Source organism: Lepidothrix coronata, unplaced genomic scaffold (genome assembly GCF_001604755.1).
Source record: "Lepidothrix coronata isolate B3197 unplaced genomic scaffold, Lepidothrix_coronata-1.0 Scaffold294, whole genome shotgun sequence".
Classification (NCBI taxonomy): domain Eukaryota; kingdom Metazoa; phylum Chordata; class Aves; order Passeriformes; family Pipridae; genus Lepidothrix; species Lepidothrix coronata.
Window position 1 is genome coordinate 102,230 of NW_016690474.1, and position 26,579 is coordinate 128,808.

The 26,579-nt window shown below is 45.5% G+C and overlaps 3 protein-coding genes across 7 annotated transcripts in view; all 3 read left to right on the forward strand.

Annotated features, from left to right (window-relative positions):
- Positions 1–1,077: 1,077 nt before the first annotated feature.
- HOXA5 (homeobox A5) lies at positions 1,078–3,800 on the forward strand. Its single transcript, XM_017837182.1, has 2 exons — positions 1,078–1,850; positions 2,804–3,800. The coding sequence occupies exons 1-2, from the start codon at positions 1,289–1,291 to the stop codon at positions 3,052–3,054; spliced, it is 813 nt and encodes a 270-aa protein (XP_017692671.1). The 5' UTR covers positions 1,078–1,288; the 3' UTR covers positions 3,055–3,800.
- A 372-nt stretch (positions 3,801–4,172) lies between these two features.
- HOXA3 (homeobox A3) overlaps positions 4,173–26,579 on the forward strand; it is a 33,380-nt gene continuing 10,973 nt past the window's right edge. Inside the window, exons 1-2 of one of the 5 annotated variants that reach the window (XM_017837177.1) lie at positions 19,985–20,084; positions 22,457–22,538. The gene's annotated coding sequence lies outside the window, so the exon portion shown is untranslated. Of the gene's footprint in view, positions 4,872–19,984; positions 20,085–22,448; positions 22,539–25,607; positions 25,698–26,201; positions 26,462–26,579 lie in introns of those variants that run through there. The other 4 variants (XM_017837173.1, XM_017837174.1, XM_017837179.1 and 1 more) reach the window with 4 other exon arrangements.
- On the forward strand, positions 14,857–17,172 carry HOXA4 (homeobox A4). The gene is made up of 2 exons (XM_017837181.1): positions 14,857–15,503; positions 16,015–17,172. The coding sequence occupies exons 1-2, from the start codon at positions 14,915–14,917 to the stop codon at positions 16,341–16,343; spliced, it is 918 nt and encodes a 305-aa protein (XP_017692670.1). The 5' UTR covers positions 14,857–14,914; the 3' UTR covers positions 16,344–17,172.

Genomic DNA, 26,579 nt, shown 5'->3' on the forward strand with positions numbered 1-26,579 from the left:
TTTCTTTCTTTCTTTCTTTCTTTCTTTCTTTCTTTCTTTCTCTCTCTCTCTCTTTCTTTTTTTCTTTCCTTTTTTTCCTTTCTTATTTATTTAAAGAAAAAGTCTTATTAACTCGGAGGATATTTTTCTCCGCTTCTGTGGTATTTTAATGCACATTCGCATTTCTTAGCACTGGAAAAAATAAATTGATACTCTGTAGAAAAATACCTGCCATAAAATGCTTCCACTTCTGTAAAAGTAAAATAAGCTCAGCGAAAATATTGATTAATATATACGTTATATCTCTCTATATTATATTGCGTGTGCATGAGTATGCGTGTGAAACTGTGTCCAAATGCACTTGTATAGTCATCGAGGCTCTTTTGTTTGGAAGGCAGCACAGTTTGGGCTACTGCTCTAAATATATAAAAAGCCAGACCTGAAGAACACCAATGCACAATGGCTACCGCCGCATTTAGAGAGTTATTTTCCTTTCGAGAGGCAATAAAATAACAGCGGCCGTAAAGTCGCTTGGAATTTTACTCCCTAGCTGGAAAAACGCTGCACGATATTTATCTTTCATAGGTACCTGCCATTTCACATCGGCAGGACCCGGCTGCCTCTCGAAAGCTCCGGCACGGGAGTAAGTGGGGAGGGGAAATTATATATATACCTATATATGTAGAAGAGACATAAGCGTTGTCAGCTCCCGAGGACGGATCCTATAGGCTTTGTGAACTGGTGTAAATAAGCCTCGCACGGAGGAGAAGGCAAGCACAAAGCTCTCTCCACTCCGAGCTCTCCGGCGGGCGGGTCGGAGGAGCAATTCCCGCCGGCCCCGCGGCCTCGCCGCCGGTTGCCGATGCCGCTGGTGGCGGCGGCGGCGCCGGGCGCGCTCCGCTCCGCGCCTCTCCGCTCTGCTCCGCGCCGCCGTCGGGGGCCGTCACCCCGGGCCGACCCCGCGGAGCCGCCGCCATCCCCCGCGCCGCCAGCGGGTGGCGCTGGAGGCCGGCGGACGGGCGGGCGGCGGCGGCGGCGGCGCGCACGGGCGGCGCGCCCCGGGCCGCCCGCGCCCTCCCAGCTCCCCCACCAGTGCACGAGTTTACCTCTAGAGGTCATCAGGCAGGATTTACGACTGGACAACAAAAGCACGTGATGTGAAGCCGTACCCCATATTTGGGTGCCTACGTAGGAGGGAACCAAGTACATGTCCCAGTCATTTCCATAATTCATCATAAATTGTGCAAGGGTGCTATAGACGCACAAAACGACCAAGAGCCACAAATCAAGCACACATATCAAAAAACAAATGAGCTCTTATTTTGTAAACTCATTTTGCGGTCGCTATCCAAATGGCCCGGACTACCAGTTACATAATTATGGAGATCACAGCTCGGTGAGCGAGCAATACAGGGACTCCGCCAGCATGCACTCCGGCAGGTACGGATACGGCTACAATGGCATGGACCTCAGCGTCGGGCGCTCTGCTTCCACCCACTTTGGTGCCAATGAGAGACCCCGCAGTTACCCGGCCAACACCACCTCTGCCTCGACAGAGCCCAGGTACAACCAGCCCGCGACGTCTTCTCACTCGCCTCCCCCTGACCCTCTGCCCTGCACCGCCGTGGCCGGTTCGCCTGTCAGCGAGAGTCACCACGGGGTGAAAAACTCCCTCGCCAACTCCACCAGCACTTCGTCCAATTCCAGCAGCAACACGCACATCAGCAGAGACGGGGTTGGCACCTCGTCTGGGACTGAAGAAGACACTCCAGCAAGCAGCGAGCAGGCAAGTGCCCCGACCGACCAAAGCACAGCCCAGCCTTCACAGCCCCAGATCTACCCTTGGATGCGAAAACTGCACATAAGTCATGGTAAAGCAAATACCCTGTTCTTTCTTTATTTCTCTGGAGGAAAAGGAGGATTTAATGTAAACCGGGTGGCTGCGCCGAGCAAGGTCGGGGAGAGAGGGAGAGGAGGGCGTGAGAGCGGGCAGTCTCCGCACACGCCACAACTCTGCTCGCAGGGAAGCACGCTCCCTTCTCTGGGCGAGTCCCCCCGAAAGGAAAAAAACCTCCCGGCCCCAAACCCACAACCCGTCTGGCTCCCAGCGCCGGCGGGGGAGCAGAAGGCGCCTTGCCGAAGTGGGATCGGGAGCAGAGGCTGCTCCCGGCTCTCCTCTGGATGGGGGATCTTCCAGAGGGAACAGCGCGGCTGACCCCATTTATTTTGCTGAGACATATTAAATAGAGAATAGGAGAGGGCGAGAAGGGCAGTTTTCAATGCTGGGAAGCCGGGGGGGCTGGGGGAAGGGCGAGTCGCCCCAAACTCGGGGGAGAGGGCTTGAGGGGCGCGGGGAAGTGAGGCAACTTTCAGCCCCGGGTACCTGCCCTGCCCTCGCTGCTGGGAGAGCGGCCGGGAGTTCGCTGCCTCCCAGAGCCTTCCCCAGCTCAGCCGTGGGAAAGGGCTGAAAGCTTTGCTCTCCCAGCTCTGAAAGCCCAGCTAGCAGCAGAGACATCTTCCAAAGCAGCTTATCTGGGGGAGGCGTGGGGGGAATTAACCTTCGGGGGGGGAGGGGGAAGGAAAAAATTCAATTTTAAAAATCGAACCACAAATCCAAGCGAAAACTTACCGAGACTACCAAATCCCCCTCCCCCAAGCCTTTCCTTAGAGGGGCTGGAGGGGGAAACTTGTTGAGCGTTTATCCAAAGCAGAAACAAAACCAAGCAGGACTGAGAATAACGGTCCTGGTCGCTGGTAGCTGCAAAGAGACACGAAGGCTCCGAGTGGCTGCTGAGAATCTAAATCATGTACTTTTCTCTTCCAGACAACATAGGGGGACCAGAAGGGAAAAGAGCTCGGACTGCTTACACCCGCTATCAGACCTTGGAGCTCGAAAAGGAATTTCACTTCAATAGATACCTGACCCGCAGAAGAAGGATTGAAATAGCACATGCTCTTTGCCTCTCAGAGAGACAAATAAAGATCTGGTTCCAAAACAGGAGAATGAAATGGAAAAAGGATAATAAGCTGAAAAGTATGAGCATGGCAGCTGCAGGAGGGGCATTCCGTCCCTAAGCGTTTGATCAATTAAAAGTACTGAGCAGTATTAGCTGACCCTGCGTCGTCTCATGTCAGTACTAAGTTGACTTTCTAAAACTTCCTTGTGTTACTTCTGTGAAGAAACCCTGTTCTTGTCGCCCTTATTCATCTTTTAATCATGAGCCTGTTTATTACCATTCTCTCGCGTGTATAAGTAGATCTGCTTTTATCGTACATTTCTTTGTCTTGAATGGCTTTGTCTTGAAAAAAATAATAGATGTTTTAACTTATTTATATGAAGCGAGCTGTGTTACTTGAAGTAACTGTTAAAACAAAACAAAACTGAACAAAAAAGAACAAAAAGGAAAAAAAAAGAGAAGTTAAAAAAAAAAAAAAAGGAGAGAGAGAAAGAAACCCTCCCCCGGTTTAGTAGAAATGTTATGTGTTGCACTCAACCTGCTTAACTGTGCATGTGTGGTCAAGTGTTAATGTCTGTATAGCTCCAAGCTGTTAAAAATATTTTTATTCAAACTACCTATATAATTCCTGTGTAATTAATGCTGTTGTAGAGGTGAAATGATGAAATCAACTGAATTTGTCCTGCGTGTAGTGAATAGTGAATCTGTGACGAAAACTGTGATTCCAAGCAGTATGTCCTTGCTGTGCCTTTGTATATGACTCTTTGCACGAACTCTTAGAAGTGGCTCTTATTAAGCGCAGCTTCTGTGATGTATGTTTTTTGTGAACAAAGTTACAATTATAGTCAAAGTCTGGCTGTTTGAGCAAACTGTGATCAGCTTTTTTTTTATTATTATTATTATTATTTGTTTTTAAAAAAACCTGACTGGAAATCAACAAAAAAATAAACTTTCTATTGTAAAGTTTTCGTGATCTGGTTTGTGCAAAGCAAGAAGTTGTGCTTCCAGATTTGCCTCTGAAAAAAAAATAGCCCGTGCAGAGTTTGTAATAATATTTTACCTGGCTCCTGCTGCACGTTGCAGATGGTGGATGCTGCAATTGTCCGCTACCAGTATTTTTAATTGAAAGTTTGACCGTAAGTTCTTCCTTACTGGTTTCTCCCTAGGTGGAAAGCTGCATCGCAGGACCACAATCAACACTCTTTGTGAGTGAATCAACTGTTAGCTGTTTGCTGATGGTTAAAAAAAAAAAAAAAAAACCCAAAAAACATGTGCTTTGTTAAAACACTGCTAATGCCAAGGCGTGTTTGCATCGCTCTAGAATTTCTCCTGTGGTTTCATTAAGTATATTTGCAGGACAGCCACGTCTGAGCCCTCTGCGTCTATCAGTAACCCTCTCTAGCCACATTCCCACTCTTCACCCTTTAAAGATTTTTGATTTTCTTTGCTACAATTAGTTTGCTATAAACGTAATGTTACTTACCCCATCAGAGCTTGAATGGTTAACTCTTCTGAGCTTCTAAGAGCAACTAAAGATTTGCACATTTACTGACTGGTTACATTGATGCCTTCCCTTAAAAGTTATAAAACAGTAAACTTTATAAGCCCCAGTTCCGGCTATATGACATTTGGGTGCCAAATGAATAGGGTTTTGTCTATGAATTAGATCGTAAAATCATCCATAGCACAGACAGATAGGCTCACTGGCTATAAAAAGTCACGTGGTGCCATTAAAGTAAGTTTTATGGTTTTGGGGAGTTGACATCCAACATTATATACCACATAACATATAATCTCACTGACGCTGGACTTCATTTGACTCTTTTGCAGGCTACGTGTGCCTCCTGGCCATTCAAATTGTCAGGTTTAGGGACAGAAGTATCCAAACCACAAGTTCTCAGTACTATATGAAAAATGGCTCCTTGCAAGTCAAAGGTAAGTTTTGTGCACAAGTTCCTTAAAGTTTATTTGTACAGTGAGGAAGCCGAGGCTCCCGCTCGTTCTCGTTGCCTCTCACCTCTCTTTCTTTCTCTTTCTCTTTCCCTTCCTTTCTGCCTGGAGCTTTTCAGGATGGTCCCACCGAGCCAGAGAGGCAGGATCAACCACTAATGATCCAGGTTGCCTGCAAATTCCCCCCCCCCATCCCTTCACTCGCAGCAGCTAGCTCTCTATTTTAACGATCAAATCAAAGTAAACCACAATAAGCGACTTTGGCAGAGATGGATTTTGGGGCCTAGCTTTAATCACTTTGACTACCACAGAAGATAATTACTTCCTTTGCTCCGATAGACTCTCCAAGTTTGGAGAGGTTTTGTTTAGCAAAGAGTAGTTACTGAAGGCGATTAAAAAAAGGGGGAAACAAAATAGATGGGGCTTGATATTATCTGGGCTGTATCTTATGCAGGCATGATAGAGTTGGAGGCGTGATGATATGGTAATAATCCTTGGATTGGTGAAATATGTTGCACATCAGAGATAGTATTAAAATGGCACAGACTGTACTGGAGTGCTTAGATACATATTTTCTGCATTGGATTGTGCAGAAAGCTTTAACTACATGTCTATGTCCATCTATGAGTGCGTACTGTGTTTTATGGATGCGCATTTATAACATTGCTGTAACTTTTTCCTGACCCTATATACAATTGTATAAATATATTTAAATTACATGCATGTGTGCTTGCATGTACCTATCGGTCTATATGTCTGTGTAAAGCCGTGCAAATGCATATATGTGTCTAATACTGGTGTAGTTACATATACAAAGGGTGTGTACGTGTGTGTATACATATACATGTCCCTGTGACTTTTTTTTAAAGCAAACCAATTGACTGTAACTTGTAGCATTAATACAAGAGACTACAGGTCATTAGAGTGCTGCAAATTATGAAATATGGGCTTGGTTTATTGAAGATTGTAAATATCCCCCTAGCTCTGCTCTCTCTCTTTTTGCCTTATATTGCTGGCTGCCATTGTGGGGTAGGCCCCAGCTGCATGTTTACTTCAACATTCTTTTTATTTAAGTGGACTATTCTCACTAGAGTGTGATTACTCAGCAATAAACTTTATGGCCGGATTTAACTTTAGTCTTTGAATTTCCAGGACTTGAATGAAAGGGTGAAAGGAACTCTATCTTTCTCTGGGTAACATTAAGGCCTGATCCTTATCCTCAGAGCTGTTACTTTGGCGAGTGATCTCAGGGGGGTGCAAACTGACTAGTTGGGGGCTAGGGAAGAGATTTGAGAATTGCCTACAATCTCTCTCTCTCTCTGTATATATCTATATATCTATCTCTCTTTCTCTCTCTCTCTCTCTCTCTCTATCTATCTTCAAACCAACTGTGGGTATCTCTTTCTCTGCTCAGTTACTCCAGTGTTTGGAGTAACATTGATTCAGTACATTGCATTGTTTTCCTTTATGTGTCATAAAGTTTGATTTGCAAAAGAACAGCATGGTATGATGTGAGAGATGGGCTTTGTTTTATTTTGCTAGTGCTATTCCGCTTGAATATTGTGGTTTAGGTTGGTTTTGCTACTGCAAGCAAAAATGAGAGAAAGGCACAGGGGCACAGGAGGGTAAGATTGTTGTGTACCTCTGCAAGGTCTGCACATTGCTGTCTGATTCTTATTTTTAATTTGTCTTTAACTTCAAAGAAATGGTAGTATATAAGGTAGGTTCATCTCAAAGATCTCAGTTTTACAAATATTTAATATTTAAAGTCACCCCTTGCGTAAGATAAATGGAGTCTGAAGCCTTTGTGTCTGTCTATCCTTCCAATGAACACTAAACAAACACATCTGCATATATTTTATATTAAAAAAATGGGAAAGGCTTTAAAAGAACATATCCAAATGCACATTTGAAAATAATTTCCGTTATAAACAGCTGGAGATTTTATAGTACACTAGCTGTCACATTTTCATCAATAGGAATACCAGAAAGTTATATATGATAGGCGTGCATTATATTATACTATATGTCATAAAATTTTATAGTTTGAGGTAAGGCATGAAAAACCTTTAAAAGTTTGGCTTCATTTATTTGTGGGTCCTTTTGCTAGGAAAATTATTTGCTTGTAGATGGGAATGATACTAGACACAAACAGCTCACGATTACTCAGTATTCAACAACACTGCATTATTTGAATTAACTGGTGAATATACAAACACACACGCACATCCGTTCAGCTAATATTTTAGGATGCTGGATTCCATCGTAGACTGTAACTTTTAATTGTTTAGAGTGAAAATATTTGCTACTATGTGTTTTCTACATTTCTGGTTGTGGCTTCTGGAACCTATTCCAAGGAAAGCAATGTACAGAGATTCAAGAACTATGGAGAAGAAAAATATCCCCAAGCCCAGAAGCGTACAAACCCGCCCATACTGCAAGAAACAGTAACAACAAAAGAAAGTTAGATAGAAATGACAACTTCACCGTATTTCTGGCCCTGCCCTGTCCTAAGAAGCACAGTTGAAACCATTCAAATCCAGAAATGCATAAAGATTTCCTAGTCCGCTTTGAAATTTAAAATTCAAACGAGCTCAGACTGCCGAACTCTGTGAAAATAGTCCCAGGTCCGAATTGTTTTCCGAGGGAAAATGTCATGGGGAATTATCGCTGGGAATCAGGAGAGAAGTCTTAACTGCACACGTTATTTTTCTGCTGTATTTGGAGGATTAATGCGTGGGAATTTGTTCTACCTTAGGCGTGGCAAGTTGCGTTCTGTGATTTGAAATATAGCTTGCCTAATCCTTTGAAAGAAATACTTGCGTGTAGTGTCTCATGTCTAAGCGTAAGGCCAATTAAAGATTAGGCAGCTCTCTTAATGTGCGTAACTGGTGACTTTGCAAGACATAACTTTCTCTAAACCAGAAGTATAACAATCCAATGGAAAGTCATCCGTAAATTACAGCTCTGCAGTCTTGTCTAAACCATGCAAACGCCCTAATTGTAGAACATTACAGGGAAATTATTATTCTGCCATTTCCTTACATTTAATAAGTGTGTATCTGTGGAAGGGTGACAACAGAGGGGTTTGCAAACTGCTTCATGGGAAATTGAATGGAACAGATCATGAGGGGCGGATCAGGAGGTTTCGATTTCAAACCCTGGATCCTAGAGCAATGTTTTTTCCCGCCCCGTATATACAGACTTAAGGCATGAAACGCGGACATAAGTAAATCCCCTGACCAAGTTATCGCTTGTCTTTCTTAGTTCTTTCTCTTTCCTGCCCTCAAAATCTTCCCGATTTGAGACTAGAGTTGCTAGCCAGAGCACAAAACCACGGCTCCCACAGACGTCTGATCATCTTTGAAAATATTATCCCCTTCAAATTAAAGCATCCCCACTAATGTCTCTCTGGAAGGCAGATACTCATGGACCACCCCAGTCACATGCTCCTGTAGCTACACGCACAAACGCTATCAAATCTGACACAGAGAGCGTGTAAAATTTGCATGAATTTTGCTTTATAGCATGCAAAAAGAATCTTTCCTATATCCCCTCCCCCCCAAAAATGTCTTTTCAATAATAATATTTGCGATGAAGGTTATTGGGTAATTATTGCAATTTTGTGGAACAGTCCTTGCTTGAGGTGAAGTCTGTCTCTGGATAATAAATGGCAGCCCGTGCAGTTCACTGCCAGGTTAAGTAAATGCAGAAAAGATAAATCTGCACACCCTAGGAATCACCAGCAGAGCTCGCTTTAGACCAAGTTCACAGTCAACTCGTTTGCCTAGACAAGGCTTCGCAAACAATTAGAGTTGTTTCTTTATGTTTAAATCAAGGAGAAATGACTAAGACCCTTCAGCAGAGAGCTGCAGCTTTCCCCCCAACGCTCGTCGCTACATTCCTTCCAACCTCACGCCCAGAACTTACCCAGCATTTCACCTGCAACTGTAACCATATAGCGCCTTTGAGTAACAGGCTTCCCTCCAACGCTGCCGAAAGGCTGTGCAAACTGATCTAACAGCACTTTGCAAAACCGCGAGATTAAGGAAAAAAAATTAAAAACGCAAAAGTATCCGATTTCTCAAAAGCAAGAAGAAAAAATAAAGCCCCCTTAGAAAGCTGGGGGAAACAGCAGAAGTATTGAAACAAACAGTGCGACTCTCTTACTCCTAGAAGAAGCTGCATAGCTTTTGTATATCTTTGTGGTTAAGGGCGTTACAACTGCAGGTCAAAAAGTTGAGGGTCAAAAGTTTACGTTTTGCACCACTCTTAGTCATTCGCCCAGACAGAGTTTGATGTCAATGTTATAGCCGAGATCTTGACTATCAGCACAAAAGATAAAATAGCTTTGAGTTACGTGTGTATCACAGTATGGACTCCAGGTGAACCCTACTGGCTGAATGACCTCAATTACCGAGGAAAGGATAGAAAATTCCTCTTTTCAAGAGTAATACACGTTGTATTTCATCTTGAATTATCGGCCGCATTTGTGTCTGAATATCTCGGGTTCAGTCGTGGCAGGTAAATACGCGTGTTACCCCCACAGCAGCCACTGACGCTGCTTCTTCCAAGACTCAGGTAGCAAAATGCTTCACCTTTGTTTATTATATAATAACCTGATTTAAGAGGTTTAACGTTAAGCCTTCTCACTTTGCAAAATGGCAGGAAGATAAGATAGGAGCGAAGCTATTAACGCGTATATCGATCCTAGTCGCGTCTTTGTTTTTGCTCTCATTTCTGTAGCGATGGCTAAACTGTGCTTAAACAGGACATGCTGGAGATAATATAGGTTATATGTTTGGTCCGAAGGAGCTCGTTTAAAAAGCGGAGCGGTGGAGCCCTGTTATGATACCAATGGAAAATGTTACGGAGAAGCTGGCGCCCTGCGCCGCTCGGAGATTTGATGGGTACTCACAGCCTTCTGGAATTACCCGAGGCGGCAATTCCCAGCGAAATGGGGAGTAGGAAGTGTTGTTAATTCTCCCTCCACCCACCCCTCTCCACTCCTTCAAGAAAAAGTTTAGTGGAATTTCTTAGCACAGAGATTTATTCCCACACTGCTGGGATTTTTTGTTCCCAATGCCGTCTCTGTGTAAAAGCTTTGCTCCTTGGTCAGACGTGTCTGCGGGGAGAACTGGCCAATATTGCTTAGGCAACTTCATTTTGGACGAAATATCTGAAGACAGGACTCAGCTTGAAATTTTGAGGCTGTGGGGTGGATGGAAGAAGGAAAGGGTATTCCCAAATAGGTATAATCAGATATGTAAGGTGTGGAGGAGGGGACAGCGCGACGAGGAAGTCCGAGAAAGAGCGCACCTCACTCCCAACCACGCATTGCTGCCTTCCCACCCCCAAGGCAGGAGCCTACACCGGCCTCTCTGTAGCTGGTACTCGTGAATTATTTGCCAGAGACACAGCTGGATCGTGACAGGCGAACTTTCTCGGGAACGAGTACGCGAGAGGCTAGATATCAGATTAGCCAAAGTGTTTACTGGAGATTTTGCCTGAAGTACCTGCTGAAACCTGGAAAGTATGTAATGCAAGTATTTGATCGGCGTGGAGACGCTGCTCAGAAGTTGTTGCTGCTGCTCACTTGTAGAGCCCTGGCACTGCACGTTTGGGGAGCCTACCCGCGCTGGAGATAGTATATAACCTTTCACATCGAGGCTATTTATTTGGTGTAAGAGCGAAGCCTGATAACAAGCTAAAAACCGTAGCCAAATATCTATTTTGTTAGAGAATAGCAGGCGAATTGTTTCCAAGAATAACAATGCGTCTTTGATATACCCAGAATGAAAGCTGTTACTATAACCGGCTTACTCAAGAGTAGGTGACAGAAATCCATTTACTTCCTCACTAAAACAATTAGCATCCCGGATTCCATATTTAAAATCTGGTTTAGAATAAAAATATCAATGATAATAATTTCAAAGAAGTTGAAACAGCGACTTCCATAAATATCGACTCTTTTGAATTATTATTTAAATTGTTCCCCACCCCCATTCCCACCCCCAATTAAAAAAAAAAAAAAAAAGGTAACAGGCTAGAACAGAACAGTTAATATTTTGAGGAGAACTCTTTCTGTCCTTTCACACTCTGCCTTTAGCACACTGCTCTCTGGCGTGGAAGGTCTGCTCAAAAGACCATTCATTTAAAAATCCGTGCAGAAATCACATTTTACGTGTGTTTATTTAAGCGTGCCAGGACAGAATGAGCAAATCCCGCCAACCATCCCGTTGTTAAGAGGAGCCTGCGTGCCAGAGAAGCCACCGCTTTTACCAAATGCTGAACTTGGGGCAAAACTCCCAACATTGACCTGGCAGAGCCCATCGGGAAGGAGCGCTCCCGTCCGCGAAGGCAGGGCAGCCTCGAGACTGTATCATTCCCAGGAACAAAGAAAGGAATACAGTCGATACATTCCATAACGTTTACATTTTCCCGCGATTTTTTTCTTATTTTTCCTTAGAAGTAGTGACCTGGGCAAAGCACCCTGCTATCTAAAAGACACTGTTATAGACCTTTTAGAAAAACTAAGTCCAAGGCCGAGGTGAACTTCAGGTCACCGCGTCTAACAAATATGAAAATGTCGCCTGGTGAAGGGCACGCCTTGTTATTTAACAAAGACTGTCAATGTGTAAGATTAATAAGAAACAAAATGCACACGGTGTCACTTTTCGGTCACTTTGAAACTTGGGACAGCCTCGTATTCAAGAGGGGAAAGCTGGGGCTAAATATATTCAAAATGGTTCAAATCAAAGTCAAGCCAGGCTGCTAGTGTGATTCTTCCTCCTCCTACTGTTCTCGGTGGAGGATGGCCGGGCACGACGAGAGGTTGACTTGAATTATTATTATTATGATTACTATTATTACTACCACTTTTGCAATTATTGCTGTTATTATTATTATTTTATCTTTCGTGGAAATTACGGTTTATCCGCATATGTGGAGGGTAGCAGGAATGCTTGTCTGTTTCACCAGAAAAAGAGGGATCCCCTTTTTCCCCTCTTTGGGTATGTATGAGGTTACCTCTTCTTGGTGCATGAAAATTTACTCTCTCCCTCTCAACTCAATTCTGATGCGTCCAGAATTAATTCCTTCTCGTCCTCGGCCAGACTCGGCCAGGAAACTCTCGCTTCTTTATTAATCGATTAAAGTCTCCTTCTTCAGTGAAATCGAGCCTTTAGTCCTTCTGGGAAAATAAGGGAGCTGGCCTATTTTATCCTATCCTTTTCTTTTTTTGAGAGCTTAGGGTGATGGTACAAGTTTGTTAAAAGGAAGTACCGGGGAAAAAAAGGGTTTCTGAGATTGTTTATTACAGCCATAAATCTTGCAGTAAAATGTCGAAATGGCCGTGTGCAAGATAACACTTGGTGGTCTTGGCTGGGTTCTTGTTTATGATAACAAAACCACAAAGACATGGAACAGGCCTTTTGGAGGTCCTGCCTCAGCACATCTTCGCAGACTAATAGAGCCACACGAAAAAACAGACTTGAGCTGAGCAGCTCAGGTCACCTTGCAGATTTACAGTCGTATACAAAATTGAGTCCTTCTTTCTGTAGCCGAGCGCCAGAGACCCGCTGTAGAAAGAGGTGCAGTGAAACTTTGAGATCTAATCACGGTAAATAAAACGAAGCAGAGGCCGGTCAACCCTCCCGATAAAGCGCTGAGCTTATAAACCGAGACAACATTTTTCGTTTTGCTTTACCATGGCGTGGGAACACGGCAGCCCGCTGTAGTGCTCCGGCCATAGTGCCTCAGGAGTTATGCCGAGGATAATATTTACGATACCCCAGTGTAATTCATCTGGTGCTGCCCGGCAGGTATTTGTGCGTATGCGTCTGTATGTGTGCATGTATCTCTTTACGCCGGGAATTGTTCTCTGGTCGTGGTGGCTTTTGGCAATCTTCTACTTTTTATAGCCATGTAGTTGGGAGCTTTATTCTTCCAGAACATGGGTTGCTGTTGTTTTGTTATTCTTGTCGTTTTAATATAAATAAAACGATCTCCCCTTTTCTGTCATATATGTGTTGTTGAACAGTTGCTGCTGTCTCTGTGTGTAACCGCGTGTGTGTAACCGCATTTCCTCTCCACGCAGAGTAAATAGAGAAACTTATCTATTACCCCAGTTAAAGAATTCCATAGATGTGCTGTTGAAAACGAGTAAGTAAATGTGTTTTAACTCTCTTTACAAATTAGACATTCGATAGTAGGAGGAAATGAGTGATTGTTTAGATAAGTAGCCCAGTATACCCAAGTGCTGGAAATGTTCTAACATATTACAAGCCGCATGCAATGTGCGTGCCTGTGTGTCTGTGAATAAAATATAAATCGATACGATGTGTGTCTTGTTAGGTGGAATATATATTCAAATAGAATTTTATTGCATGTATCCATTATCTATAAAACTGCAAAAGACAATAATCTGAATTTAAACCAGGGTGACTGTTAATGTAATATCTTTAGGAGGGCAAGATCTAAACTGTATCATATTTACGCTTGATATATTAGAAGTATTTTCCCATACCAGCAGATGAGATTACCCACTCAGCAATTATATTCTCTAAGGGTGCAGTAAATATTTCTATGTGTTCATATGCTTTCCTTAAAAGAAGAAAAAAAAATCCGAAAAGTTCGCTTCCAACTCCATATGTGCCAGACTAGCTGACACAATCTCCAGTACTTCAATAAGTATTTTCCCCCTTAGAATAAGAGCGTAATTAGTTTAACCATCAAATTTCAATTACCTAAGGTCAAGACTGTTGCCTCTTTCCCCCCTGAGCTGCAAATATCGTTAACAGTCTCAGTGTTAGCAACGTAGGGGTGTCTGAGTGCCCTCTCCCTCCTACACCAGGATTTGCGAGTTACTTTAGGGAAGGTGCTAGCGATTTCTCGTGGAAGTGAAAATTATGGAATAAACCCAAGAAGAGGCATACCAAACCAATGGACTTAAAATCGTAGTTCAGAAAGAGCTCCTCCACGGGGAGGGATGCTCGCACTGAGCCCTGCGATCGCCGGTAGGAAGTATTTCATTCCGTCGTATCGGTCTTCCCCTCTCCCTTCCCCCTCTCTTCCCCGTTATTTTCAGGCTCGCAATGTCCCTCACAGCCCGCAAGCCACTTCAGGACTCTCTTCGGCCTCCCCGCGACCTTCGTTCTAACTTTCGCATCTATTCGTTCAATTAGCACAGATCCAGAGGCTCAAAGGACTGGCCCTGGAGCGACGGGGCGCTGGGGACAGGTCCCGGAGGGCGGCCGGTGGCCTGAGCCCGGCAGCCGCTGCCGCCCTCTGCCTGTGCGAAGCCCCGGTTCTATGCTTTTGGAGATGGGCTTGTTTAAAAGGATTGTGCAACGCCTTGTGCAGTGCCTGGCTCCCTCTGGATCACGAAGCTGGGCTGCGCTCCGCTTCCTCGCCCCGCTTCCTATACTCTCCCGCGGGGGAACTAGGGCACAAGAAGTGCTGGGGCGGGCGGGGTGGGTGGGAGACTGTCAGAGCCGGATTAGTTTTATCTCGCTTGACACTGCGACTGCTGGACGCAGCCCGGGTCGGCGTGCGGGAGGAGCTAGGGATGCTGGTGAGGAGCGGACACGGGGAGCTCCCTCGCCAAGCAGCCGCCGCCCTTGGGGGAGGCGCGGCCCCCGCGGAGGGTCCGCGGGCGCGGAGCTGCCCCGCGGCCCCTCGTTCTCCTTCCATTTCCTGATCCGGGGTCCGCGGCCCCGCGCGGTAATTGGCGCTGGCGGTCAGGTGGTGGCGGGGCGGTGGGGGGTGCGGGTGTGTGTGTGCGCGGGTGTGTGTTGTGTGTGTGTTGTAGGCGCTCCAGGGGTGGGAAGAGAGGAAGGGAGGGGAGTGCGGTGGGGAAGGGGGGGAGGGAGGGCTGGAGGCCCAAACTTTGGCAGCGGCGAGCACTTGACAGCAGCGGGAGGGGGAGAGGGAGGGAAGGGAGGGAGGGGGGGGAAGGGGAGGGGCCTCGCCGAGCCCAGAAAAACGACAACGCGAGAAAAATTAGTATTTTTGCACTTCACAAATTAATGACCATGAGTTCGTTTTTGATAAACTCCAACTACATCGAGCCCAAATTCCCTCCCTGCGAGGAATACACGCAGCACAGCGGCAGCGCCGGCAGCTCCGCCAGCTACCACCCGCACCACTCGCACCCGCACGCCCCGCCGCCGCCGCCGCCGCCGCCGCCGCACCTGCACGCCGCGCACCCGGGCCCGGCGCTGCCCGAGTACTTCCCGCGGCCGCGCCGGGAACCGGGCTACCAGGCTCCCGCAGCGCCGCCGGGGCCGCCGGGGCCGCCTCCCGAGGCTCTCTACCCCGCGCAAGCACCCTCCTACCCCCAGGCTCCCTACAGCTACAGCAGCGCCGGCAGCGCCGCCCCGGGCCCCGAGCAGCCGCCCCCGGGCGCCTCGCCGCCGCCGCCCGCCAAGGGCCACCCCGGCCCGCCCCAGCCCCTGCTCCCAGGCCATGCCCTGCAGCGCCGCTGCGAAGCAGCCCCCGCCGCCGGGACCGGTACCGGGCCCGGCTGTCCGCTACTGCCCGACAAGAGCCTGCCCGGGCTGAAGGGGAAGGAGCCGGTGGTCTACCCCTGGATGAAGAAGATCCATGTGAGCACGGGTGAGTTGCCCTTGCCAGGGGGAGGTGTGGATGCGCCTGCAGAGGAGGGAAGGGGGGAGGGTGCTCCTGGGGACGGGATGGGTCTTTGCGTGTGTGGCTTTTTTTTTTCCTCCTTCTCCCTCCGCGTTTCCTAATGCTTAAAAAAAAAAAAAAAAAAAAAAAAAAAGAAAGTGAGAAACCTTTTGTATCCGGGGTCCTTTATCAAAAGATTTACGAGACGCCAAACTGTTAGGGCAGTAATTATAGCCCCCATAAATTTAATTGCCCTGCAGTGGCTCTGGGCCATGTGTCTTTGAAGCTTTTCTTCTAACCCAAATGCCCATCACCATTTTTTATTGCTCCTCGATTGTCCCCACTGTCGATAGGCTGTGAAACAATTTTTCTTGCCGTTTATGTATCTTATGTGAACCTGGTGTCAAGTTATTATATAATGATTATGTCCCATCGCTTCCCCCCCCTCCTTTTTTCCCCTCCGCGTGTGTATGTATGTGCCTGTGTGTGCACGTTTCAGTCAACCCCAATTACAACGGAGGGGAGCCCAAGAGGTCTCGCACTGCCTACACCAGACAGCAGGTCCTGGAGCTGGAGAAGGAGTTCCACTTCAACCGCTACCTGACCAGAAGGCGACGCATCGAGATCGCGCACACCCTCTGCCTCTCGGAGCGCCAGGTCAAGATCTGGTTCCAGAACAGGCGCATGAAGTGGAAGAAAGACCATAAACTGCCTAACACAAAGATGCGCTCCTCAAACCAGTCCACACTGAGCCAGCAGTCCAAAGCACAGACACAGGGCCACCCCCATCCGCTCGATGGGGCTACACCCAATGCAGCCGCGCTATAAATACGGCTTTTGGTTTGAGTTTTTTGGTTGTTATTTTTTTTTAATATATATATATTTACCTATCTATTGGGGTTTTCAAACTGCCTCATGGTGGAGGCTGGCCGTTTGGACCAAACAGTGTAAAACAAAACAGGAGCAGGAAACGAAGACGAAATGTGCCCAAGAACGGGCACATGTTTAAACCAAAACCCGGACGATTGTCTACATTGTATATAGATAATGGTTCCATGCCCAACATTTTTTTCTATTTATGGAAACGCTCTCTTGCCCTCGGTGTAAAAGAGGGCTGGATGGTGTCATGGACGAATTCTCTGTATCTAAGATGGACTTTTTTTTTTTTTTTAAAGGGAAAACTTTACAAATAAAAGACTTTACAAAGTAAAGAGCTCGTGGGACAGTTGTGTAAGGCATTGACTTGAATAATACTGTTTCATGGCGTGTTCGTGGATTCTTCTGTGTGTGTGTGTGTGAGGGTGCACAGGCACATGTACACACTCACACCAACATGGGAGAGACAACGAACACATCCATGAGAGGTTAAAGACTTACAAAAAAGTCCTCTTACCCTGTCTAAAGGAAAATGTTTTATGTATCATAACAAAGGTAACTTAACTGGTTTTAAGTGTATCCCCCGCAGTAGCTGTGATCTATTAGTTTTTCTCCACTTTCCCTATTGCATTTATTTAAAGAAATATTGCTATAAAGGCTGTTGCTGTCTTCATATTTGGCACCGTCTAAATAGTTTGGGTCCATGTAAAATTTGTGGATTTTTGGTGTAATGTATAACAGTGCCAAATGCTGGTAATAAAGATTATTCTGTACAAAAGAATTAAACGCTTGAAACAAGAGTCCACTAAGTGCTGTTTCATCCACCTTGTGCTTAACTGGTGTTAGAACCAGGAATAGAAAACAACGGCTTAATGTATTGTTCTAACTTGGATTCACCTTATCAGTAAGGTAATGGTTATTTTCAATATAGCGAAAAACGTCCTGACTCCTAATTGCCTGGCTGGGAAAAAGTGTGCTATAGGATGGGGAAAGGTCTTGCTTCATTGTATAGGTGAGTGGTGTTCTCTGTAGCGGACTTAAGGCAGACTGAGTCTGACTCCATCGCTTGCTCTGTGACTGTTTTCAGCTGCGTTACAAGAGAAACCGAGCTTCTTCTGGGAGCCAGTAAGATCCCGTGCCATGATAACACTTTAAATTTTTAGCCAGTCGTTATTTATTTATTCGTTTTCTCTGATTATGGTTTCTCAGCTGGCTAGCACTGTTTAAGGGAAACACATGAACGGTAACCTATAGTTTCTTTTTAAGCTGCCGTTTCTATTTCTGTTTCCTTTAATTTTGTTTTTAAGGTTATTTTGAAATGTGTTGAGAAAGCCTCGGCAGACAAGCGAATTTGGGTACAACTCAGGAGGCTTATGTGACTGAGATTGTCACAACTATTGTGGCAAAATGGGGTTCAAGTGGTTCCAGCTCAGGTTGTGCATTTCGCTGCTTCCAGGCAGCTAAGGAGTGCAGGCAAAGCAGAGCTTCTAAGGGAGAGCCTTGCTCAGGGCTTTCACAACGTAGTGTAGCACCAAACCAGGTAGGACAAATCTTGGAAAGGAGCTCAAATGCTCGTAAATCTTCAAGGGAAGGCCTGAAGGCCAATATTTTTTTACTTACCCAAATACATCCGAGAGGGATTTTTGGAATCAGTGCTTCTCTTCACATGAGTGAGACCGCCAGGACCAGGGGCATCATCACACTCTGGCTGAGGTAGAACCAGGCCCCAAAGGTGCTGCCAGCATCCCTGCCCGGTCATGGAATATGAACCATCCCGGAGAAAAATGTAACATGCCGGTGGCAGAGCACGCTCAGCATCAGGGAGGTGGTGTCTTTAAATACCCTACACAAACACTGCTGTCTCCACACCTGACCAAAGAACAGGCCTGAAAAGCATGCTTGTACTCACATATTGCTGTTTACTAAATCCTGAATCGCCAGTTATCTCCTTATAAAGGAAGAAAAATACAGCTGTTAAGTGAGGTAACTACTATCTGCAAGTCTGTAACTCTTTGTTTTGTTTATTGCTTGAGAATCCCTTCATATATTTGCAGTCAAAATTAGCACAACCGAGCAAAATTCCAGCTGAAACGTATTAACTGGCGGTGCAGGATTTCTTTAGTGAGCAGCCTATGCGTATAAACCTGGTTTGGTCCCATTGTAAAGAGAAATGAAATCACGCTGCAAATAGCAATTTTAGCGAGAATCATTAATCACCTCCTACAATAAATACTTCTTTGTAATTCAACAGCCGTTCTGAAAGGCATTCTCTTGGAAAAGTCTGTGAAGACGCAAAGGATTTTCCTGGGGAAAAAAAAATGGTCATGTGTAAAGACACAGCATCTTGGCTGTCTGCTAAAAAAATGTACTTTCTCTTGCCGGACATTCAACCGCGGACTGCAAAATACCCCATGGCAGATTATCATCGTTTAAGGTAAATTTTCTTTCCCCCCCCTTCCCCCTCTGGCTGCGCTGGGAAGCAGGACGCTGCTCCCGGGCTGGGAGCCCTCTGCTCCCAGTCCGATACCTCCCGTCTTTACAATAACTTTGAAAATTACATCGTCCAGTTTAAATTCTCGCATTGTGCTCCCTTTGCTAAGGCAACCGGGAGTTCACCGAGAGGACAAATTTTCTATCCCATTAATTGTTTTTTTTAGAGGAGCAGACTGACCCTTCAAACCCTTGACCTTTAAAGACAGTATTCTTTTTAATCCGGCACTTGGACCTAAATGTCTCTTTCCCCCCTCCCTCTCTCCTGCTCTCCCGGTGTCTCTCACACACGGATTTATCTGCTCTGGCTACAAAGGCAAGCTCGGCCCAAAACGCTGAAAGTGAAGTTTGTCAATATTTCAAAGAAAGACCGAATCAGCTCGGAGTCAATTTGCTGGCTGCAGGGAACGCCATGCCGTTAACCCCGGCACCCACCTCCCCTCCACCATCAAGAAAAATACTCCTCTTCCAAGATCTGCCTCCTCGTTTTTCCTACGAGCTTTTGCTATACCTGGTGTTTCATTACACGAGGAGCTGAGCTGTGACAAGCGCCTTGTGGTATTTAATAACCAGAGCCATCCTGCCTTGTGAGATTACGCAATGCCGGGAAATTTTTTTTTTGTTGTTCAGGGTGCTTGCAGTTCCATGGCCTTCTTGCTCAGTGTTTGTAAACGAGGAAGGGGTGGGGGGAGCCCTCACACAGGTGGAGATCTTGACAGGCTTGCCATGAAACTTCGGCTCCCCCCAGTCCTCCCGTGCTGCCCTATTCGGGCAGCCCCGAACCCGCCTGCCCTTCCCGCACCTCCGCCGGTGCCGGCCGGGCGGCGCGGCCCCGGGGCGCCCGCACGTCACGTCCCCGAGGAGGCGGAGGCTCCTGCCATGTCCTCAGCCTCACGGCAAGGCCAGGCTGCGGCGGGTGGGATCCCGCGGGGTCGCCCCGGGGCTGTCCCCTTCAGCGCGGTGTTGCGCGGGCGCCCAAGCCCGGCCCACGAGGGTCCCAGTGGGGCCGGGGCTCCCCGCGTGGGCAGGGAAAGCTCCACGGCCTCCTCCCTCCGGCCCGGGGCAGCCCTCCTGGCTCCGCCCGGGCCCGCGGACAGGCAGCACTGACCCATGGAAGGCGGCCCGGGGGATGCCGTCCTGGTGCTCAGAGCCCCCTCCCCGCTGCAGACAATGAGGATCTGGGTTCAACTGACTCGTTTGGAGGTGTGTGTGGGTGTAAAGCTGACCCATCTCTCTGTGCAGGACGGGACAAAACCATGTTATTAATGCCCTAGCACTCTCCCTAGAAACTGAGGAGCTGTCAAAGCAAGGAGAGATTAGGGGACCCAAGTACGAGCATCCCTGCACTCGCAGATAAAGGTGTTGCGTCTGTTCTGGGGGAGATATTGAAATTTTTATCTTTATGGTCACGTGACTCATTAAATAATTAATGCAGATAGTCAGGAATGGATCTGTGGCCGTCAGTCCTCACTAGGAGTGATTCTCTCAGAAGTGAAACTCAACTCCTTATTACTGGAGTTTGTTTTTCTTTCTTTTTTTTTTTTTTTTCTTAAAAAAAATACCCACCTGATTTATCTTGAAAGATTCTAAACTTCTTAAGCAAGCAGTAGGGTCTGTGGTGGTAAGTAGGTAGTGTGTATTTCTAGCTTGATGACTTTAATTGTTTGTGCTTGCTTTGTGTGCTGAGCATTTGCTTAACAAGTTTAATATTTAGAAATGTTAAATCTTTGTTTCAGCTGCCTTGTGGTCACATTACGGCTTTTGGTGATTAAGTGTTACCGAAGCAAACACATTTGATAATATTCTAATTCACACTGTGGAAGGCTGGGTGCCACGGTGCAGGAGGACCTGCTTTGTTCAATTTTCCTGGCGTTAATAAATCACCGGCTCTTAATACAGGGCCAAAAAAGCAATGGAAAGGCAGTGAGCATTGTAAAGGAAAAGTCATGGGCGAATTTCTCTATGACTCATTAGTCTGAACGATTTATGTACGAACTTAGAGTGCCGCAATGAATATTAGAGTTTGGGATAACAACAAATTAAAAAAAAAAAAAAGTTAGAGCTTTTTTAAAGTGCTTTACTGCTACTTAGCAACTCTTTCAAGAAGCAGCATAGTTTAAAGGACCGTGGCAGTGTAAAATATGGTAGCGTGACCTAATAGCTCTAAAATAAATAACAGAAAGTCGCTGGCACCATTTTCAGATACACGCTCCATATTTAACACGAGTGGGACAACCGAGTCACGACATGCTTGATCGATGATTATTGCTGTTTGTAACATGACTATTGATTAGGGATCAAAACGGCTAAGGTATGTTTTTGAGCCTAAAATGCCAGGGGGTTCCCCCTGCGCTGAAGGCGAGTGGAGAGAAAGGTAGAGCTAAGGATAACCCCAGGAAGCAGCACCCGGGCTCTGCCATTGCAGATTGAACTTTCCATTTTCTTTTGTGTTTGCCAGTAGATTTTAACAGTCAGCGCTCTCAAATTTATGACACAGCAATAAACAGTTTAGTAGGCTATTACTGCATGATTTTATGTAGACTGGAGTTCAACACCAAATTTAAAATTATTAGCGTAATTATTGAACTACTAAATTAGCAAAGCAAAGTCTCCGCTCGAAAAGTTATCCCAAGATAGACCTAATATTTCCAAGGCTCAGATAACACCCTTTCACAAGAACTGTGTTATTTAATTATTAGCATTTGCATTTACTGACAATTTTAAGATGCACTAGATGGGTTTTATTAGCAAGACTGAATACGGGGGTACACTGTTATATCTGACAAATTCATATATAAAAGTGATTCAGTAAGTGACATGCAAATAATCTGACTGTTGTCTTATTGGACTGTGCGGTGTTGTTTATTTTAGGGGAAAGAAGCGGCCCGATTTTTCCCCCCTCCGTCAATGGCTTTCAGTGTTTTGGTTTTTGGTTTCTGTTTTGTTTGGGTTTTTTTTTTCCCCTTAAAAAAAAAAGCCAAAAAAAAAAATCATTTGGGCCCGATTCTGCTACAGTGAGGTCAACTGTTAGTCTCTTATTGCGCTAGTGGTGGCAGGATTGGGCCCCGAATAACCGTTTGAATAAAAGCCCAACCACAATACTCCCTGCATTTAAACTGGAACACTTTCCGCGTTTTATTCAGCAGAGATGAACACCACGACTTGTGTTTAATGTCTGTTCTTGATTAAATGATCCTAAACAAAGGTTTCCCAGAGGAAAATAAAGCAGACATTCATGTAACAAGAATTTGGAATGACAGTATTTCCAAACACTTGGAGACAGAAGGCATAGTTGTCTACGAGGAAAAAAATTAAAAAAAAATCACACAAAAAAAACCAACCAAAAAAAAAAACCAACAAAAAAAATCAACCGCACGCTTTTATTTCTCAGCTCCCTGTGCTCTTCATCCGGGTGGCAACCCACACTCCGCGAGGGAGCCCGAGCCCGTTCCATCCCTGCCCACCCCTCTCCGGGGCTCTCCCAGCGCACCCGACAAACCATGTATTGCCAATGAAGGCGCAAAATACCTCCCCCTGCACTCCCCGGTAAGGCATTGTTTGTTGCTTGTTTACAGGGAGCCCCGAAAAGAAACCGCTCGGCCGGGGCGGTGGAAGAAGCTGGGAGCGCCTCAGCCCAACCTTGCACAGCTGGAGAAGGTAAGAGTCGGTCAGCGGCCGCTGCTTTTGCGCCGGTGGCTGCTGTAAGAAAGCGATTTGCCTGGTATCTGCATGAAGAACAAGCCTGCTGGAATGAGATTTTGTTGTTGTTGTGATAAATATTTAACCTAGCTGGAATTTTTTTCTGCATTGGCTCTATTCATCTTCCGTGGGTGGTGAATGCGCGTGTCTGGGCAGACAAAGAAGTGTACGGGACCTGAGTGATCGCCATCCTTATAAAGGCATTGGGAACAGGAAGGATGCAAAGTCATCTGAAGAGCGAAGGAGTTAGAGAATTTCTTTGTCCATTCTTAGCTCCTTCCCAAATCAAAGGCGCAAGGCAAGGGAGAGAGGGTTGGAGCCGGTTCGGTGTTGAATGGCTGCTTATCGCGGCTTGTCTGTTCGCCTCCTCCTCGAGGAGTTCCGCAGCCAGTTCTGCAAACGTGGAGTGCATGTGGGGATGTTAGAAAACCTGATTTTTGCCTGCGTGCGTACACCAGAATGGTTCGCGAGTAAATTTCGGGTATTTGTCTGGCCCGGCCTGCTTTGCACTGAACGGAGGTCAGTGTCTGGTGGTTCGGAGTTGTTGGAGTCTTTTATGTGCTTGGTCCTTTGGCAGGAGAAATTAAATGCTTTCCATAGTGACAATTTTTTCATGCCAGCCGCCGAGAGGGGAGGATTACATAGAATTAGCTCAAAATCCTGCTAGATTTACCTGCTTATTTTTGGACGTTGATGTACAATTAGTGTACTTTACTACCTTTTAAAAGCGGCCATAAATTACAGAACTACAAGGGCTCTTTGTGTTGGCTTAATGGGCTGCTTAAATCTTAACTACAAAAAGGCACTGCAAATGTCCATTCACGCCTGTGTTCGGAAATTGAAAGCGAAAATACGGTACGAGGGAACCTTCCTCCAGTGGCATGTACCCACAGCATTGCGTGCAGAGATATTTGGGATTCCTCGACGAATCCAACACTGGCAGACTCTGACTCTGCTGACTCTGAGCAGAACTTCTCACACAAGGGCACAGTCGATAGCTCTACTCTTTTTATCTACTTGGAAATGATCAAAGACCAAGTTTATCTCTATCAGACTCACGGATGTAGGTAAACAGCTCTGCATCCCAGCAGATTTCAAATCTTTCGAGGGAGCGAGGAAATAAGTACTTGTATCATACGGTGATTCCCATTTCATCTCCACATGGGAGTGATAGGCACACCTCTTAACAACTATCATAAGAGTAAACTTGAAACGCAGTAAAAATCCTAAATCTAATTATATCGAAGACAACTTTAAATAGCATTAATGCCAGGAGTGGCTATTGATGCCAGAGTGGGCACAAAGGGTCTCTCTTAATGAAGGCACGTTATGAACTCAGATCTGTTTGTTGTTACTGAGGCTGGAATTTCAGCTCAGCTCGAAGCCATGTGTATAAAGCACAGAAAAATCAGTAGCAGACCTACTGATAAACTCCACATTTTTCTCCTAGAAACAGTGTTTCGGGTCTCCAAATCATCGAGGTAATAAAACACAATGTTGAATGTCCAGGAACAGCAACAAAGCAATAAATAGGGTGGTGAGGGAAACCTAGCGCCTGCAACTCGCAAGATCATTTGAATTTGTTTCTGAAACTTCGTAATCATGCTATTAGAGCAAAGAAAACTTTCTCCAAATTCGGCAGAAGGGAATAATTTTCAGCTGCGATCCAGGACAGTACGAAGTTAGGCAGACTCCCCCCCTCTGCCCTCCCAAAGCACACCCTGTGAAAGGTATTCACAAGTCAAGAAGTTACTTTTCTCAAGAATTAATTAGTTTCCCCACTATATACATGAAGTTAATTGTTAAACAGTAGTTTTAGGATTAACCTGACCATTAATACTAATAAAGATGTTCATAGAAACAGGATTTTGAAGCCAATAGTCACAGCTAGCGTTAAGGCATTTAAGCTGACTTATGGTGGTGATTTATTGCTTTTGTAGTTTCTATTTGCTCAGGACTGTAACTTCTAAAGCCATCTTTCTGCTTTTGACGCAAAGCAGTCGATAACTTTTTACAACAGCCCCAAGACAGGCTTGCTTTACTTTCTTCAGCATCTGCTCCAATCCCCAGTAATTTCAGTTTCATTGTTGCAGAATAACTTCTCTGTATGTTTCTTCTGTGGGATGTAAATGCACCATATTTAAAAGAACCGTGAATCCATCTCGAGCAGATATAGGCCTTGGTTTATGTTAAGTATGAGAGCTATGGAGTTACCACGCGTTCTGATAGTCACAGACTCGGGCATGTCGAGTGTACCTAATGCTTTCTCTTTTTCAAAGGTCTATAGTTTTTATTCCAGTTCTTAGTGAGGGATAATAGATGTATACGCTTAATCACTTCCATATGAAAAATTGCAAATTTTTCTCCTGTTGTAATTTCATGCTGACTTTGCTGCAGTAGCCACTACTATACACTGTTACGAATGGGTTTATGTTCCAGTGGCCCACTTTTACAATCCAGGGAAGCGTATATAAGGCTTGGTCATATCTCTAAAAATCACGTTTAAAAAGAAAACTCCTTCCATTCTGTTCAATGATATGCAGGTGAACCACTTAGAGGGAATATGTAGTTAGCTTCTTTGAACTTATGGGAGATGGTGGAAAGATTTAGGTTGGAGTGTATGCATCATGATGCACAATGCTGGAGTCACAAAACTGGACCAGGAGCACGTTAAAAGAATGAACTGCCTGTTTTGCTTTGATTCCTTCTAGAAAAGTTATGTGAGTGGAGGGTTTCTTTTGTTTGTTTAGCTTATTGTGTCAATAGAACAAGTTAAACAGTCTAACAGGGAAGATGTGATGTGTTCACACACAGGCAAAGCTGCCTGGCTCAGGGGCTGCATACAACTTCGCTCTTCTCTTTTTTTCTTAATTTTTTTCCCCTTAGGCAAAGAGCTCCCCCTCCTCAATTTTTTTTCATCATTAGCAACCTATAATTTTGTGCATCACTCAAACTAGCTGTATAGGAAATGCGTAAGCACAGGTTTAACAGCAAGGTCCCAAAAGATTTTGCAAAATTCAGAGGCACGCCAGTGAAGGAAGGTGTATTCTTCATAGGGTGTTACGAGGACAAAAATCAACTAGCTTCTTAGAAGAGACGGTCTTTTGCCTTTGTCAGGTAATTAAAGGTCTTTTTAGTTTCTACAGGAGCCCTGATGTAGCGAGTGGGAGTTGAGCAAGCCCTGTACAATAGCAGCTGGGGGTGGGGGGAAGGCTGGTAATCGTCCCGTTTAGAAGAGGGCTGGAAATAATAGCATTAAGATTTGGGTTTTCTTCGGGAGTTGCGGAGGATATGCGACGTGGAGCAGAGTGGCGGGCCTGGGGAGCAAATGCCGGTTAATTAGGCTAAGTATCAAAGTGCAGCGTAATCCCATATTATAAGAAGAATTCCGCTTACCTTCCAATGGGCTTTGTGTAAAGAAATATTGGTGTGGGAGGAAAGAGAGTCAAACCAATCTCCCCCCCTCCCCCAGTCATCTGCATCTCTTAGAATTTTTTTTTCTCCTCCCTTAAAACTCTTCTTTAACATATTGGGTTAAGGCTTTAAAAAGCGAAGGCTCGCTCTAAGAAAGCCAGTTCCTTCAATGATTCCCTATTTCAAATAAAAGGATTTAAGTTGACGTATGACCACGTGAGCACATAATACAGCGCATTATTGTGGCATTTGGAGTGGAGACCCGGTCTGGCTCCGTCTGCGATTACGCTTTTCCAGTTTCTGTTCAGAGCAAGCACTGCTTTCTATTATTCTTTTTTTCTCCTGCCCCCATCACCGTCCCCGCAAGAGCTGGCCATTTCGCTGACAGCTTTCGTTCCTTATGGAAAGGTTATTGTCGAGCCGAGAGGACGAAATGCTTCGTTAGAAAGGATGGATTTTATTTTAAGGTATTTCCGTTGATTGTTCATTTATGTGGTGAGTTATTGCTGTTCGAGGCAAAGGTCAGTAGCAGAGGCTGGAGTGAGTGCGTGTGTGTGCGTGCGGGTGTGTGTGCACCCGGACCCA